General features: G+C 36.0%; 2 protein-coding genes across 2 annotated transcripts in view; one reads left to right on the top strand and one right to left on the bottom strand.

The window, feature by feature from the left end:
- COG5 (component of oligomeric golgi complex 5) overlaps positions 1-18536 on the bottom strand; it is a 182625-nt gene that overhangs the window by 133168 nt on the left and 30921 nt on the right. The gene's annotated exons all lie outside the window — the stretch shown is intronic.
- Positions 12183-18280, top strand: GPR22 (G protein-coupled receptor 22). Its single transcript, XM_040594565.1, has 3 exons — positions 12183-12619; positions 13644-14707; positions 16687-18280. Exon 3 carries the CDS (start codon positions 16712-16714, stop codon positions 18011-18013), a length of 1302 nt encoding a protein of 433 aa, XP_040450499.1. The 5' UTR covers positions 12183-12619; positions 13644-14707; positions 16687-16711; the 3' UTR covers positions 18014-18280.

Genomic DNA, 18536 nt, shown 5'->3' with positions numbered 1-18536 from the left:
AGCATTTTTAGCTACTGCTTTAAGAATCCAAAATTATCAGAACCTATTCTGAAATACTGCAAGCAGAATTACTTGCAGACTTTTTTAATTCCTTGAATGGAACAGTCTTTTCTTTGTTACTATTTGTTTGACAGTAGGATACCTACCTTCTTTTTTGAACATGCTTTTTCTTTCCCTAAATTTATCATGGGATTTCTCTTAATGAAATTATACTGGAGCGTTAAATGTACATATGTCACCAGAAATAGATTTTCATGAGCACAAAGATTTATTCATTCATTCTTGGGTGTTGGCAGACTAGGATCAAGATTTCTGTTAATTAAGAGCATGAAACAAACAATTTACTGTTTGTAATTACTTGTAATGTCACCTCTGCCAGAAAAATCTGAAGGACATACGCTAATTTCTATGAAGTGGATACTTAAGACTTGTAACAAAGCAACTGAAGCAAGACAACTCACACAGAAAAACTTTGTAACTGCATTTCCATTCCAGTCTGCAAAGACATTAGAAAGTTTCAGTCACAATGAAAGACTGGAAGAGGAAAAAAAAGTGTTATATATCAATTTCTCAGTGTGTGGTTGCTAGAAAGACCACAGCCTAAGAAACCGATTTAATTGTTTCTACAGAAACAACTACACTGTTTCTGCTAAGAAAGTGTAATTCACACTACTTCTAGAGAATTAAAGTCAGGTTTATAACCATTATATACTTTTTTATATACACATGTGTATATTACACATTCATACAAAATATAACTATGGTATATGTATCATAGTTACAGCAGTTGTAGAATAAATACTTCGTACACACTGTTCAGCTGAACAAGGCAAGACTCACAGCCAGCACTGCTCGTCAGCGGCAGTGAAGACAGCAGAGTTTTAAGTAAGTCGAGCAACTCCAGATTTCTTTTAGGAGCAACGCAGCATGCCTTGTTCCAGCTGACTCAGCACCCCAAATCCCCAGGTTTGGCAGAGGAACTGGGTACAATGCTGAGGCGGCCTTGGGAGGTGGACACAGCAGGCATTTTGAGCAACCTTGTACTTACCAGCAAAATTGGACAGCAAAGAGTTGGGTACTGCAATTAAAACTATTTGGATATTATTTTGTCCTCCCAGAAGAAGTGTAACAGGACTTCCTCACCAAAAGTGCGAATATCATTCAAATACCAAAACAAATAAATAAATTACTAACTCAGCTGGAAGTCAAAAGCCAAAAAGCAGATGAAGAAAAAAAAATATTTTTCTGTCCAGAGGGTAAAACAGTAGCTGCCTGGCTGCTCTCTTGAGCCTCAGTCAAAGAACAGGTTGGTCCAATCTGTGACCTGTTCAGTGTCAAACTGCTTTGATCTCTAGCAAGCACTTGCTAGATAATAGTAATCAATGGAGATTAGAAGCTATACATCAAGCTGTGAATGTGTAATATTTACCAAAAGAGAAACCAGCATCTTGCATTATCTTGCAGGTGCTTGAATTACGTAAAAATAATAAATAAAAGCCCAAGCTATAAAATTCCGCTAAATTCAAATTTATCTCTAACTGCTACTATTATTCCACTGTGTCACTAACCAATAATGCTGTCCCAGAGTAGAATATTGCTGCCAATTTTACAAGCAAGCAATAAAAATAGTTTTTGCCAGAATTAAAACTGCATTTCTTTCTATTTATTTATTCATTCAACAGATGCATTAGCCAAGACTCTGCACAAGAACAGAATATTAAATTATATCAGCTGGATGTCTTTCTAAAAAGAATCTAAAAAATTAAAAAGATTAGTGATTTGGTGAATTCATTTCTTCTGCATCTACAACCAGCAGCTCTCAGTAGTCTTAGAAACGTACTTTGAAAATACAGACGCTTTCAGGCAAGCACAGAAAGAGCAAATAAACTTTGCATCGTAATCACAGATCTAAACAAAGATTTCAAATTACGGATTAGCAATTTTGTGTGGACTCTCTACAGTCCACAGTTCTCTCTGCAGCTGCTGGTCTATGGAATTTTTGGGATCAATCCCATTTCCATCCTCATTTCTTTGTGCTGTTGATGTGCACATCTACTCAAAGTAATTTTGTACCCAGCTGATCATAGGAGGCTATCCAGCAAATTGTCATACATGGCAGTTGTACCCAAAGGAATTATAATGTGGTACCAAAGTGAAGAAATATTGATATTGCTGAAGATTTTTTTTAAACCCCAAAACTTAAAGCAAGGTTTACAAGTCAACCTTTTAGCAGTTTCCTACAAAAGCAACCATGAAACTCAACATTCAACATTCTCTGTCCACTTACAGCAAAAGTTCATTAAGAAAAGAAGAAAAGCTTATATAAATAATTCTGAAGAGCAGCTCAGTCACCCTTGGAGCAATTCTCACAACTTCCCTGTCTTTGCATCTGACTCCTTTAGTTCTCATCAAAAATTCATCCTACCAAATCCATGCCTGGCTCATCCTAAATTAAACTATATTTTCTTCTTCCTTCTACCATAACTCAAGCACATGTAAGATACAGTTTATATTGGGAAGGATAAGAGAAGGAGAAATGCACCAAAATACAAGGCATCTAATAGATAAATGAAAAGTTTTTCCAGTATGGCACAAGCCAATGTACCATACATAAGAGCCATAAAAGCACCATATCAGTTTGTTCTATTTGTAATATTGATTTGTTAAACTGTTAGGTCCTATACGATTATAGGTTTTGTTTAGCAAGTATCTTCACACTTAATTTAACTTCCTAGCTGATGTTAGGAGCTACAGCTCCTAGATGTCAAAATACAGGTGAAATATTCTCCAAATGCAGTTCTATATTTTTGTCTTATGTTTAATAATCTCCTATGTATGCTGCAAGGCCTGCTTCCTTAGAGACGGGGGGGAGGGGGGGGGGAGGGGGGAGGGCTGTTTAATTTTGAAAAGCTGGATGATGAAGTAGAGAGTTCTATAGTGTTTCATCAATTTATTTTTTTTTTTACATTCATTAATTATTTGCATGTTCTGGGGGGTTGTTTTGCTCCCCCCCTTTCAATGCAGTTGAAGGCCTACAGCAATTTAGACAGAAGTAAGGTTAGTGCAAGAAATAATTTATATTCTGACTTCGCCAATACATTACTTTAGGAAAAAAAAAAATTAATGTCCTGAGAGAAAGATTGAAATGCATGAACTATTTTTCCATTCAAACCTCAATTTGCTCATTATTACTCCAAAGCACTGCCTTGGCTTAACTTTCTTTGTCAAGCCTAGTTAGACATAGAAAAATCTGTGCTGAAAGACCTGCAAAGAGAATGTGGAAAATTTATATAGTCCCTGCATTTTTCAAAAATAAATTAGTCCTGTATTATAGAGACTGGACAGATTCATGAAGTAGACAGACTTTCCAGATCTGCCCTAGGCATCTACCATGTTGCCAGACCGCTTTTTCTACAGAACAGAATGATGTGAAGAGAAACTATGAAGCGGATACAGAATGCCCAGGTACTGTGGTCAGGGACATTGCTCAAGCAGCTAAAATCCTTAGTTACAGTGTTAATCCACACTCTTTCTAACTGCCCATATAAATTTGCTCTAGATTCAGATTACTGAATGCAAACCAAAATTTCTGTGACTAATATCAACCTTTATTGCCCCAAAGTACACTGTAATTGCTGCTTTGCCTCCAAGCTTCAATATTATTGAGAGCTGCTTTTATACCCTCTCAAACTGTATTAAGTACTTGCTACCATCACAGCCTGTAATATTCATCAAGGTATGCATTTAACTGACAGTCCAAAGAGCCATACAGTCCTTACACACAGATGTACTCAAACACCACTGGAAAATTCTTGTTGAAGTATTCTACCCTGGACCAAAGTATGTATTGATTACTGTGATAATGCTGGCTTAAAGACTTTAGAGTGGGAGGGTTAAACAGGGTATTATCAAGAGCCCAGTAAAGAGGTAGACACCTAGAATTTTTTGATGGTGGTGAGCAAAATAAGTTTCTGAAGCATACATGAAAAAATTGCAGGGGAAAAAAAGTTACCCTACCTAACAGGAAGGGCTGGCTGAGTTTTTCTTTCTCCTTCGAAAGCAAGACAGCAGAAAAGGTATTACGACATAAAACAACTTTAAAGAAAAACACTTCCAACCTAACAACCAGCAGGCTTAAAATAGTAATCACTTTCAAAGGGCAGGCTCTCCTTTCCTTCCATTCTTTCCTCACATTAAAACTAATTTGAGTGATTAATAAGAGAAATAAAGCTCTCCTCCATATCCAGCTCTCAGGGGGAGTAATTTCTGACTGGGCACCATATCTACTGCGGAAAGAATGAGGACTGGAAAGGACCTCTACTGGTACCAGAACTGCAATTTCTCTTTAAGAAAGACAGCATGGTAACAGGCAGAGTCAGTACGTAGTAACTCACATGGTTTGCCTCTTGATAGGTCGTAGCAGTTGCTATATTCTATCTTCCACAGTTCCTCCAGGAGCTTCTAACCATAGGTATCAATTTGCAGAATTGCTAGCCCTCCTAGTGATACTGAAGCTTCTCGCCTTGAAAGGTACTGGAAATAATGCAATTAACATTGTCCCCCTTTCCCACTCCAACTACATGTTATAGCTCCTATCACTGCAATTCATTCTACCTATATGTTTTCATTTATTAAGTAGATCATCAGTGAAGGCTGCTGAAGAATTTGGCAAGTTTTTTCTCTATAAACATGTATTTTCTCATCATGCATCAGCATAGTAAAAATGTCTCCACCAACCACTTTCAATTTCTCAAGATTTTATTAGTAAAATAAAACCTAGGCTTCAAGCCTAATGACTGCAAAGCCACTTCCAGGCATTAACCATATATGAAACAAAACAGTATTCCCTCCCTCAGACATACCACTGACACTACTGCTCTCAGCCTTCCTCCAATATACAGCAAATGAAAGCATTTTTCATACAAGCTCTGGTTTGCTTCAGTACTACAATAAGTGATTTCAAATGCAACAATTATGCAGGGAGGTTAAAAATACTTTAGGAGATGGAAAAAAACCCTGAAACTATGGTTTAAGCACAAAAACTCTTGATATTTGAAAGCTCGATAGATAAAATTAGTTCTTCATATGCATGCATATGCATGCATTTTAATGCCAGTTTAGGTATTTATTTTAGATTCTAGAGCTACAACATGTATGTTTAAAAAAACCCAGAAAATATCAAGGGTATCATATTTCTATTTCATTTATCCTCTTGAGAAAGTTAAAGATATTCCTCAACAATCAATTAAAAAAAATTAAACTATATTATAAACACAAATTATGGAAACTACTGCACCCAAACAACAGAGGAAGAAAGAAAATAAACCAAAGATGATACCAACAGAAATCTAAATTTAAATCAAGAAGCACATCAATCAAATGAATATTCTTTTTAGCAGAGTAAATGGTGAAGCCAACACACTACACTAGCTTAGTTCAATTTCCCTACATTTATCATTATAGCTTATTACTTTTAAACTCCTCTCACACATCTTTCTATGGCACTACATAAACAGATTTTCTATCAGTTTCCCTGAACAACCTTGTAAAAATAATAAATCAAGAACTAAAATGGCAAAGAGGGGAAGACAGAGTACTTTATCTTAAAAAAAAAAAAACAAACCAGATAAGAAAACACATAGTAGTGCATGTTATGTTTCAGATTCTGAGCATATCATGTGAGGAATATCACTGCTATCAGACAGATGTAAATGAATTCCTATATTTGAACCGAACACATGGGCCTGACAGATGCTATAATCACTGTTATAGCAGTCATTCACAGCTGGGGGTAGGGAAACTAACTACTGTCCATAGGTTTTATTTTGTTGTCGGAAGAAGGCGAAGTATGGTCCTGTCACTGCAGTTATATGGAAACATGCAGTTACCATGTGTGGTCACTAACTTTTATTTTTAAAGGTAGTAAGCCTACTGGATCCTTTTCATGTGCTTCTTGTATCACTTCCAAACCAAATTAGCCAAGGGGCTAACTGTGCAAGACTGCAGCGTATAAACTCATCCTGGTGGTAACCCTTACGCTGTGGGTGATCTTAACAAAATTAAAGGGACACAGTTCATGTTGTGATAGCTATTCATGTTGTGTTCACTCTTTACTCACAGGGTAATTAAGATCATAAGACTTCTGTCTCAATTTCAGCCAGAAGAATGCTTGCTACTAGGCACGCCATGTGAACACTTTGTCTTAATTAAGAGAAAATCGTATTGCCTTCCTATTTGTAAAAATTACTGGAAACAAAGCCTACCCAAGATCTCTGTCAAATAAACAACTCTAGAGAAAATCTTGCTGTTTTCCTGTTTTGTTTTAAATTAGCAATTGCACTTAAAGGATATTGCAGCAGTAAAGCGTGTAACAGAACTCCTGCACCGGGATTGTAACAAGGCAACTAGTGATGCTCCTGCTGCTGCCCATCCAGATACTTTGCCAGGCACAGCTTCCATAGCATCAGGGATAGCTGATGGAGAATCCTGACACCCCGCATGTGCAGTTCAGCTACCTCTGAATCCAATTCACTATATTGTATATATTCACACAATACGCGAGGCAGAAAGCTTCCTGAAACATGTATATTGATGCCGTTCTGCCATGCACCCAGCACAGCGCTGCCATGAGCTTGATGTGTCTAGAAGACAGTCTAGGCTCTAGACTAGCTACAGATGCTAGGCAACACAGCAACCCAGGCAGCAGGGAGTAACACTGAAAACTTCTTCCAACACGCAAATTATTTTGATGAAAGCAAGGTAAGCAACCGCCTGGGGCTTTAGACCACAAGGCAATTATTTCCTCATTCTACAGCCACAAAGTCAGCACTCCAGCTTCAGCAATGTTTAGCTGTGGTGCTAAACTGCTTTTCAACTTAGGGAAGCAACATTCTTTCAGACACACTTTCTCAAGCTTAAACAATATGAGCAGGTGGCTTTTTTTCTTTTTATGTCTTAACACAATACAAAAGACATGATGTCAGGGCTCCAAAAGCCTTTCCATAATAATAAAAACCCTTGCTAAAATTCAGTAGCAATTGTCAATTTGGAACTAAGAGTATTTCATAAAAGCAAAAAACTCTCAAATTCTCAGAGTACCCAAAGTACAGTTTTAATGAAGGAAAAACTAAATTCACAGAAATATTGCAATTTTTAAAGAAAACCAAAAAAATTATCTTGGAATTTACAGTGACTTTAATTTTTTGCCAATAACAACTACAAGGCACAGCATCATTTATTGTGAATGTTTATACAAGAGGTCAAACCACCTTCATGGAGAAAAGCAGGAGCCAGACTGATGTTATTCAAATTACTACTATTTACCAGCCATACTTCCCTCTTGAGGATAACTGATAGTCCGTTTTTTGTTTGTATTTTTTTTAACTAAGATGCTTAAATAATTGTGCAGTAATGACAAGGACCATGATTTAGCTACAACACTAAACCAAATTCACTGTTACAATATGTAAAGAATGCCTACCCTATATATATGAGTGATAACTAGCACCGGTTCTGTAATTCTTCTTTGGTGTCACCTCATTGTGCAAAACCAAAATGAGATGCAGTTTCAGTATTAATTGCTAAAGGGCATTCTGGAACTTACACATATCCTCATGAGTACAGGAACTTCCAGTGCTGAAAAGGTCAATAGTTGAACTAACATGAAATACTACTAAACAAATAACCTATGCCTGTCAATTACACAAAACCAAATGAATCTTCTAAGACATTCCTAAATCGTAGCATAAGTAGGTAATTTTTTTCTACTCGAGCTGCTATGCAAACACTAACTCCGCATCTTGAAAATTCACATATATTCATTATACACACAAAGCTATAAACAATATAAAATATTATTACACATAATATATGGTTTATATATATATAAAATATGTATTTAAAAATACTTGTCATTGTGTTGCTTCCAAAGGTGTACAACTTTGCAAGTACAAGAGGCAGCACAAGGAAATGTTATATAATTAAGCTGGAAAACCCAAGTTTTTTTAAGTCTACCGAGGTAATTCTAAAATGGCGAAACTGAGATCAACAACGTCCCATGTGTAGGAATGTTTTCTGGCAAGGGAAAAATGGAAGTTAGAAATGCAAAAAAACCAAAACCCAACCTAAAATAAAGTCATTATACAAATAACAAAACAAAGCAAGTTGTATGGCAATCAACAACCAGGGGGAAAAGAAAACAAACATTAATGATAGAACACTGAATGGAAAATTAATTTTGTGGATGTCAGTCTTTACTACAGAAAAGGAATAATAGCCTTAAATAGATTAGAGAAATGAGAATAAAGTAGTTGTGTCAAAAGAAAGAAAAGACTGCATTACCATCAGTCAGAATGGTACTTATGTACAAATTCTAGCAGAGAATTTGTCATCTATTCAGCACAGCACTCTTAAACAATAATAAAAGCCTTTACAACTAGAAACTTGTGTACTGAACAGGAGTCAGATTTACACGTTTTTAACATAAAAGCATGCTGCAGCATGATCCAGGCCAGCAAGCCATCGTTTCAGTATCAGGTAAAACAGAACACCTTGACAAATGCAGCGTAACACAGGCACATCAGTACAACTCCTGAACCACTCTCATCCACTGTTTATTTTTCCTTGATATTATAAAAATTACTGGGTTTTCAACAACATTTTAACAAAGTTCTTTGCAACAGACTATTCAGGAAACTGAGATGCAGTGAGGTCAGAAACACATTTTAGATATGGATCACAAGCTGCTCGAACAGACACAAACAATAAACTATCCAGAAGAGCTATGCTATAATTGGGCATCATCCTGCCCAGTGTATGTAAGTGCAAGGTACAGGAGGATCCATCCAGCTGGCACTGTGCAGACACACCATGTAAATAATGCTGAAGAACAATCCCAGGGCAAGATGTCCAAAATCATCCAGTATTCATTTTCAAAAGTGCCTTAAGCTCTAAAGAGATTTTGTGTCACTGAAAAATTTGTACGAGTTAGGAGCCCATGTCTCTTGCAAATATGACAACAGATGACATTTTTAGACCCAGAAGCAGTAGAATTCTAAATAGCCACTACATGAGCAGCAAGATTCAAACTAGGTAACAAGATGCGCAGCACAAAGAAAGAAACAGAAAGCAATGCTGAAGCTATCAGGGGAGATAATCATAGAAACAGAAAAGAGTAACACAGAGAACAAGGTAAGTAAGCAGACACAGTTTCCCAACTGTGCCAAAAAAGATCTTCATGAATGTGTCTGTTCCGTGACACCTGGATGTTAAGACAGTCTGCGATAGGTTTATGTGAAGTTAAACCTTAAAGCACATAAAAAGAATATTAAAGCTCTGAAATCAAGGACTCCTGATAGAAAACATCAGAATTGAGTACTTAATTTGGGCCTATCAGACCTTGTGAGCCTAAAAGAGTCTTTTTAAGAAAGTAAGCTTATTTAAAAAACTGCAGTGCAAGAAGCTGCATTTGGGGCAACCTTATCAACCCACCAGCAGCGAGCAGCGTTCAGACCTCTGGATCTACAAATGACCCACCACCGTTTCGGAATGCAGTTAATTGTCAATGCTAGGACACTACCTCCTATGTGTAGAAAGCAAGACAGTAGATAAAAGACGGAAGACCACCAAGAAACACACTACAACTTCCAAATTTTTGGATTTTCAACTCTCAGCAAAACAGAAGAACATACTCTAACAGACAGTAATGACTCCTGAATTCAATTTTAAAGTACTACAGGGCGTACGCTATGGCAATTGCAATTATCTCTATCTCTGTGCACCCAAAGTCTCTTCACATGCTCCTGCCTCTGCTTCCTTCTGCTCCACACTCCTGCCTCTGCATTTATTTTCTCCTCACATCAGACCCAGCAGGCTTAACCTTTCACAACTCTATTCTCTGTCACATTCTGGGTCTCCCTCTCCCCTTCGTTGCCATTCTCAGTCCTAAGACCCTTCATCACTAGCCCCCTGGTTTAAGACTCCTGCTGTTTCCCAATACTGCTACAATTTCATTACCCTTCCATCCCACTTTTCACTCCCCTAAAACCCAAAATAACCAGTCAAATTCTTTCTCTCCCATTCTGTACTGATATAGAAACAGGTATAAGAGGAGCACATTTCTCTGCCTATGCTGGGTGTCTGCACATGGCTCTTCTTGCCCACTCTTCCCTATCTACCCTTTGAGGATGATGTCATCTGTTCACACCATCTTAACTAGCATCTGCACAGCAATGGCTTGCAAGCATGTCTATCCATCCACCTACTCCTGATTGCCTCCATATGGTACTGCTGCTTCTCCTGATTTTCTCTCCAGAAAACTTAAGCTTGATATGTTCACAACTCAGCTACTTATCATTCCTCTCAAACACTTTTTGCAGATAAAACCTTTGTCATTATCACATTCTGTAATACAGGAAGTCTCTTGACCCTTCTACCTGCATTTGAACCACATATCCACGCTATATCTACCTTCACCCATGTATACCTCTAACAGTACAGCTCATCCAGTATCTCCATCTTTGCTCAGGCACAGACTGAAGAATTAGACAGGGAGCTGGAGATTCATCTCTTTAAATTTAGACAGGCTTCCCTACTTATCCTAAGTCACACTGAAAGTGAAGCAAGTAAATCTCTTTAATATATTAGTATTTATGCTTTCATTTCAGGAATCCTCTTTATCACGTCACCCGTAAGAGCAATGCTGGTATCACTGGTTTCAAGCTCTTGGGAGGCAGACGACACAGAGACAGCTCGAAGACTCCATCAGTTGCTACTCAGTATAGCCAGCTGGTACCTAATGATCTTTGTTCAAAGTTTCTGCAATCTTTATTTAGGTATTTTCTGAACGTAAAAGAGTATGGAACAGCAAGCACGCTAGACAGATATGTCATCATTTTAAAAAATAAATACAGTATGCTTTTACCTAAAGATAAATAATATAATGGATGGATGCTGAGAGAAAAAGTAAAGAGAAGAAATGAAGACATCTGAGTTACACAATTGCATTAACAACTTAAAAACAGAGGAACCCATCAAAATTTGACCAAAACTGCCATCTTAATACAGCTGCTTATGTAAGAATGATGTTTTAACATTTAGTACTTCATCAAACTTAAAAAAAAAAATTAAAACCTTTAAAATCAAGAAGGAAAACAAAACTAAAAACAACCAGAAAAAGCCCCACGCCCCACACTTATCTGAAATTGAAAACTACTGAATATATACTCATATATTCTTAAATTACCTGCTTAGGCAAACCTATTTTAAAAAAATACTATTTTGGGTTGTATACTGAATTTATTTCCAAGGTTTATTACAGGTTTATTTACTAATCAAAACAGATATTGGGCTACCCTTCTCTTACTCCTCATTACATGTTTATGAGCATCGTTTATACTGATAGAACAGATTCATAAATAAGTTACAAAACAAAAAAGTTAAAATAAAGACAGCCCCTGCCCCCTGGTAAATAAGGTCAAGCACATCATGCATGACATCCTTACAAAAACCTGTGAAGTCTCTAGCAAAATTCACGTGGAACATACCAGGTTTTTTTAGAAGTTAACATTTCAACAAAATTAACAACCTATACTATACTACTGCACTACTATACATACATTATACATGGTGATGGATCAGAAAAATAATTCATTTCTGATTCATGAATAAACTAAATTATCAACCCATTTTAAGGGTTTGAATAATCTCTGTGAATCCTAAAAAAAATTTTCCTAATATACATGCGGGTACTAACTTGTCCTGAATGTAATTAATTCAAAACAAGACCTAAATGTTCACTTGCATACAAACATATCAGGTGAAATTCAGCATGGCTCAAAGAGGTAGCTTCATTTCAGAGATGTTCTTAGGACCAAAAAAACCAATATCACAAATGGAAAGTAGGCAAATTCAAATATAGATTCTTGGGAGCTTTTTAAGTAATAAACGTTTAATCCCATATTTTTTTTTCAGTGTCATGTGGTTTCCAGTGTACACACAGTAAAGAGTGAAAAGGTAAAAATAAAACTGCCATACCCTTAATATATTCCAGAATTCATAAATCATTTGTAAATTTAGTCCTTTTATAAAAGAATCCTTATGTAAATCGGGGGGAGGGAGGGCATCAATCCCATATATGAAGCACAATTTAAGCCCAACATCACTGACCAATCAAAATTAGTGAATGCACTGCATCTCTCTGCAGTGAGGAGAAGCGACAAGGTAGGCTGTCATTCTGCAAAAGCTGCCCATCGCAAGCTTTCCTCTCAGAAGCATTGCTTTTCTTTTTTAGAAAGCTTGAATCTCAGTGGTGTCTCTGGAGACAAGAAGCCTTCAGTATGTTAAATTACTTTCATTATGTATTTTCAGATGCTTATTGATTCTACCGTAGGAAGAGTGGGAGACTGCAGCAGCCTGTAAACCAGAACTAAAGCAGTTGTATACATTAGCAGTATGCTGAAACAATGGCACAGTACAGGCACAAATTTTCATTAAGGTCATTTTTTGAAGATATGCTTATTACCCTCTTTCCCTTCTACTCTGCTAACAAGTGAACAAAATGAATCCCTCCAACCTGGAACTGCTTCACCTGCATCAAGAATTTATCAAATCTTTAGTGGAGGTAAGATCTGTTCCTTATTATGGTATGCAGAATAAGCAACATTTAACAAAAAAGAACTGGAGGAAAAAAGGGAAGAGATCAGATTCAACTTACATTAAGCGCTAGTATCTTGTTATATATGAGACCAGGAAATATTCAAATGCTATTTCCCCCCTCCCCATTAAAAACACAATGGTAGAAAAATGTTATTTTGTATGAAAGTCTTGCAGAATATTGAGAACCTGTTTTGCTCATGCAACATAAAGACAGTACAGTTTAAGCTAATACAGTATTGGGGGGAAAAAAACACGTAATGCAACTGGGAATATTTTTTTCCTACCTCAGCAATATTTCCAAATATTGGCAGTTAAATATGTTACAGATTTATTCAGTTACTCTTTGAAGAATCAGATAGTCTGTAATTAGTGTATACTTACTGCTTTATGAAGGTTGGCTAACATAACTAATCTCCGATTGCTCAAAAAATCCCCCCTTTTGTTGTTTGGGGTTTTTTTAACTTATTTCTTTTATTACCCTGTACATTCAAGTTGTTTATTAAAAACATGGATTTGCTGAACATTTTTTATTTCAAGAAAGGAAATTATAATGGTGTGCAAATTAAACAAAAAACATATTTCCTATAAAGCTCATTGGTTCTGCTCGATTTCTCACTATAAGACAAGAAAGCTCTATGTATACAAACTACCTGCTCACAAGAGCTATAAAACTACATTTTCTAGCTCTAGTCACAGACACTCTACATCCAACAGTTATTGCTTCTAGTCAGGGTTTTTTTGTAACCTGCACTAGTTGGAGAACAGGAAACTTGTCCAAAAAACTAAATTCACGTAAGTTGACAGAAGAATGACAGGATTTTACTAGCAAATAGTGAACACAATAACTGATTTCTAACGTAATCTATAAAATCCAATTTTAGAGATCTTTTATTCATTAAATAAGTGATATTAGAAACTATATTCTTGCATTACTTTAGTGTGAAATTGTAAGCCCTACTTTTAACCTTTTTTTTCCTCCCCTTCACAAGGGCATGCAGCAACTAATTCAGTTTTACAACTGACAATATGAAGAATGCAGTTGACCGGGTATCTTTCTAGCTGTATGACCTACAAGCAGCAGGATGCATCACTAAAATGTATTCTTAAGACATAAAGGAATTAGAAACAAAACATGGAACACACTTGTATTACCATTTACGTGCATGACACTTCAACAATATACATGGAAGACTAACACATCTGCTCAGATTTTCATTAAAAGAAGAGTGCAATGATTGATTCTTAAAATGGTGAGCATTTCTTAAAGAGGGATTTATAATTTAAAACCAGAATTGTGGAAACTACTGATGCATGAAGAAACAATGAAACATGAATTCCCAAAAGGAGAATATGCATACTTCACCAGCAAGCTGAAAAAGGTTTTAACCAAGCTTTTTCTATACTACTTATTAAATAACTTATTTGTCATAATGACTAATGGATATTTTCCTCTCAATTTTATGGTCTGTTATGTATTCTCCTTAAATGAAAATAAATCAAATTAGGTAATTCATGCTTACTCTCAAAGCACATGAACTGGATTTTATGATGTATAGCAACTTCTTTGACTAAGCCGTCACTCAAAAGTAATGAGCAGGAATATTACAGAAAGAAATACGCAACCATTAACTAAAGGATGTCTACATATACTCTGAACACAGAGATCAGAAATACCATTTTTTTTTAATCTGGAAAATAAAACCAGGCTGCTACAAAATGCAACAGGGGAAAGAAATTAACATCACTTAAAAGAAGGTTTATTTGTTATTGCTGGCTTGAAACTCAGAACAGACACACAGAATGTGCACTGGTCTGTAGAAGTATCTCAGGCAATTAAGAAGTCCCCATGTTTAATCAAAATTTTTTGCTGCTGAATTGCTGGAACAAAAAAAAAAAAAAGAAAAACAAAAGCCTGCAAGGAATGAAATAAGAGCCCAGCTACCACTTGGTTTCCAGGTTACAGTGCATGTCAAATATCTGTCAATGACACCATGTATCAGTTTATGACAAGCTGCTGCAATGATCTGAAAGGCCCTTGAGGCACAGAGAACAGGTAGGTCAGTGGTTGCATGCACCCCACCTCTGCTCAGCATTTGCAAGGGAACAGGCACTGTCCAGAAAGGTGATGATGCATTTTGTAAATTAGCTCCCTGCCTTGACATTTCTGCTTTTCTTTAACTGAAATCTCATCAATGCAACAAGAAGGTGATGTTTAATATATTCATAAGACTTAGCACATCTGAAGTTTTCCGTTTTCACAAAATTTCAGTTGGCATAATGTTAGAGTTAAGACTGTCATTTATGTTAGCAGATCTGCTATTTATTTCTTCCCAGCTTTTGCTAATACAAAAAACTCCATTTATCGAGTAATGCATTTGGAATGGTTTCCTGAAATCCATTCACAGCCAGGACAGCGTACACAGAGGAAATTGTATTCCTGAGGGTTAATATAAACCTAATAGAGATTGCCTAAATTAGAAATTAAACAAAGCTTTTGAAATATTTCTTGTTTCATTTCACACCTGAGACTAATACGTTCTAATTTACGTCTTTTATATTTAAGAGGCACATGTGAAATAACTGTTGAAGCATACCAAGAATTTTCATCATACAATTTGCAATTAATAGTATTGTGCAATTGAGGCTTTTCAGAACAGCAGATGAAATCCATTTGCATATTGTATCCCAAGTGTGCCTAATTCATACTTTCATTAAAAAAAGAGTTCATTTTTGTTCACCTTAGTGCTACCTATTTTAATTGTATTCAGAATGGAACAAAAGTCTGCATATAAATTTATTTTCATGCCAAATATATCCCCTCTTAAATTTAAAGCTTTTTCAAAAAAAAAAAAAAAGCCCTCAAGTATCATAACAAGAAATTGAGTAACCTCTCTTTTATTTATTCATTTCATTACAAACTCAAGAAGTGGCTGACAATACAAGTAATACAAAAATCAGGTATTACATGCAGATACTACATTTACAACCTGCTGGCATGTGTAAAACAAAGCAGATGAACCACAAAAAAAAAAAAACAACCTCCTAGATGTAATTAATGCTACTTTTTTTGAACCTCATTTGTTCCCAAGACAAACATGCTACTTACAGAAATCTGTTGAATTTAAGTGCAGTTTGTATATATATAAATATGTATACATTAAAAAAAAAGATAGATACCGTTTTCTTTTTAAGTATTATTTTCTAAAATTATTCCCTTAAATCTATTCTAGAATAAAACTAAATACTCTCACATTCCATGTAGGCACTGATTTCCTGAAGAAACTAAATACTCAAATCAGAAAAAGAAAATGTAGTATTTCCATAACAAACTCTAGTCCCTCAAACCCATACAAGTTTTGCATTAGAAATTATATACCACAAAATTGTTGCAGTGGTTTCATACATGTAGATGCACACAAGACAAAAGTGAACAGTAGTCTTGAAGCTCTGTAAAAATTTGCTGAATTACAGAACTTTGTTTCAGCCCACAAGACTATTGCATACTCTCCATAAGAGGCTGCTAAATTGCCATAAATAATTTAAATGTTATTTGTATGATACATAAGCAACAGTGCTCCATGTTCCTATCACTTTCTTCTTCCACAAGAGCCTTTTTAAAATGATCTTGAGTAGGAATTTGTTAATACTTAACAACATTCTTCTAAAAAGACCCTCAACACAATACAAAGGCAATGCACAAGCACAGTTTATTCAACAAATGGGCCCTTTGTAAAAACCACATCACCATAAAGCCCTGTATCCCTAAGTGGAAGCTTTTCACTTTGTTTTCTTTTGGGGTTTTTGGGGGTTTGTTTTGTTTAACCAAATCCTGCTTTCCTTTAAAAAGGAAAGGCCTTATTCTAGATCCTCAGGCTTTTGAGTCCATGCCAACTAAAGCTCTAAACATACAGTAAATGAAGAGTTTGATAAGAATAGATGTTTTTCCTCCCTCCTCCTTCCCCAACAGTTATCTACAATAAGTGTTAAAAAAAAAAGAAATCAAATAGTTCCATATTTTATTTCACCTTTCAGGAGAAAAAACAACTGCAACAAAAGAATGTGTTTCTCCCCCATTCTGGAAGTCAACATGCAGTCTGAATCTAACATTACAGTTCGAGATGCCATTGATGACATCGACACCAACATGTACCGACCACTGTCATATCCATTAAGCTTTCAAGTTTCTCTCACTGGATTTTTGATGTTAGAAATTGTTTTGGGACTTGGCAGCAACCTCACCGTGCTGGTACTTTACTGTATGAAATCCAACTTAATCAATTCTGTCAGTAACATAATTACAATGAACCTTCATGTACTTGATGTAATAATTTGTGTGGGATGTATTCCTCTAACTATAGTTATCCTTCTGCTTTCACTGGAGAGTAACACTGCTCTCATCTGCTGCTTCCACGAGGCTTGTGTCTCTTTTGCAAGCGTTTCAACTGCAATCAATGTCTTTGCTATCACTTTGGACCGATACGACATCTCCGTAAAACCTGCCAATCGAATTCTGACCATGGGAAGGGCTGTGATATTAATGACATCAATATGGATCATCTCACTTTTTTCCTTCCTGATTCCTTTCATTGAAGTCAACTTTTTCAGTCTTCAAAGCGCAAGTACTTGGGAAAATAAGACACTTTTGTGCGTGAGTACAAATGAATACCACACTGAGCTAGGAATGTACTACCACCTTCTTGTTCAGATTCCTATCTTTTTCTTCACTGTTATAGTAATGCTAATTACATACACCAAAATACTCCAGGCTCTAAATATTCGGATTGGTACAAGATTTACAACGGGACAAAAGAAGAAAGCTAGAAAGAAAAAAACCATTTCTTTGACCACTCAGCATGAGACTACAGACGTGTCCCACAGCAGTGGAGGAAGAAACGTCGTCTTTGGTGTAAGGACTTCTGTGTCTGTCATAATTGCTCTACGCAGAGCTGTAAAACGGCACCGGGAGCGACGAGAACGGCAAAAGAGAGTCTTCAGAATGTCCCTCTTGATTATCTCAACATTCCTTCTCTGCTGGACACCCATCTCTGTTTTAAACACCACCATCTTATGTTTAGGCCCAAGTGACCTTTTGGTAAAGTTGCGATTATGTTTTCTAGTAATGGCATACGGAACAACTATATTTCACCCTCTACTTTATGCATTCACAAGGCAAAAGTTTCAGAAAGTTCTGAAAAGTAAGATGAAAAAGCGGGTTGTTTCAATAGTGGAAGCAGACCCCATGCCAAATAATGCTGTAATACACAACTCATGGATAGAGCCTAAAAGGAACAAAAAGATAACCTTCGAAGACAACGAAGTAAGGCAGAAATGTTTAGTACCTCAGGTTGTCACTGACTAGATTTCAGTATTCACCAAAACACATCAAGCGGAATATTTGAACAAATTGTAGAAAAATACTGCCAAATCAGAAAAACTTTTTTTAACTATTGGCGAGACTGTACATTTTCAATATATATGTTATATAGGGTAGGTCTTGTATATTCAAGTTCTTCATTATGTAAGATATATGTTGCATGGCCGTTTGTTAGAGTAACACCATGTGTATATTTGTCAAAAATATTCAAGTCCTCTTTTTTAGAAAATAAATAGCCTTAAAGAAGTGCAACCTTTTAAAGATATTTGTATGGCTCAGTTTCTCTGTAAATATAACAGAATTTTTTTAAAAAAATTCCACTCGGGAATACTTTTCTAAACAAAAATTCAACATTTTGCATGATATGGTATTTTGAAATTTAGTTCATAAACAGTACTGTTCAGAGATATATTCTGAATGCTATACAGCTACAACTTGGACTCATTTTGATCTCATATTTAGATAGCTATTTATTTCAAATTTCTCCAGCATGCAATTATCATGCACA

This window comes from Falco naumanni, chromosome 5 (assembly GCF_017639655.2).
Source record: "Falco naumanni isolate bFalNau1 chromosome 5, bFalNau1.pat, whole genome shotgun sequence".
Lineage (NCBI taxonomy): Eukaryota > Metazoa > Chordata > Aves > Falconiformes > Falconidae > Falco > Falco naumanni.
The sequence above is the reverse complement of the archived record's forward strand: the minus strand, read 5'-3'. Positions and strand labels throughout refer to the sequence as shown.

What these genes read in the sequence shown, in the direction of transcription:
- GPR22 (XM_040594565.1), top strand. Translation starts at nt 16,712, where the DNA reads ATGTGTTTCTCCCCCATTCTGGAAGTCAACATGCAGTCTGAATCTAAC.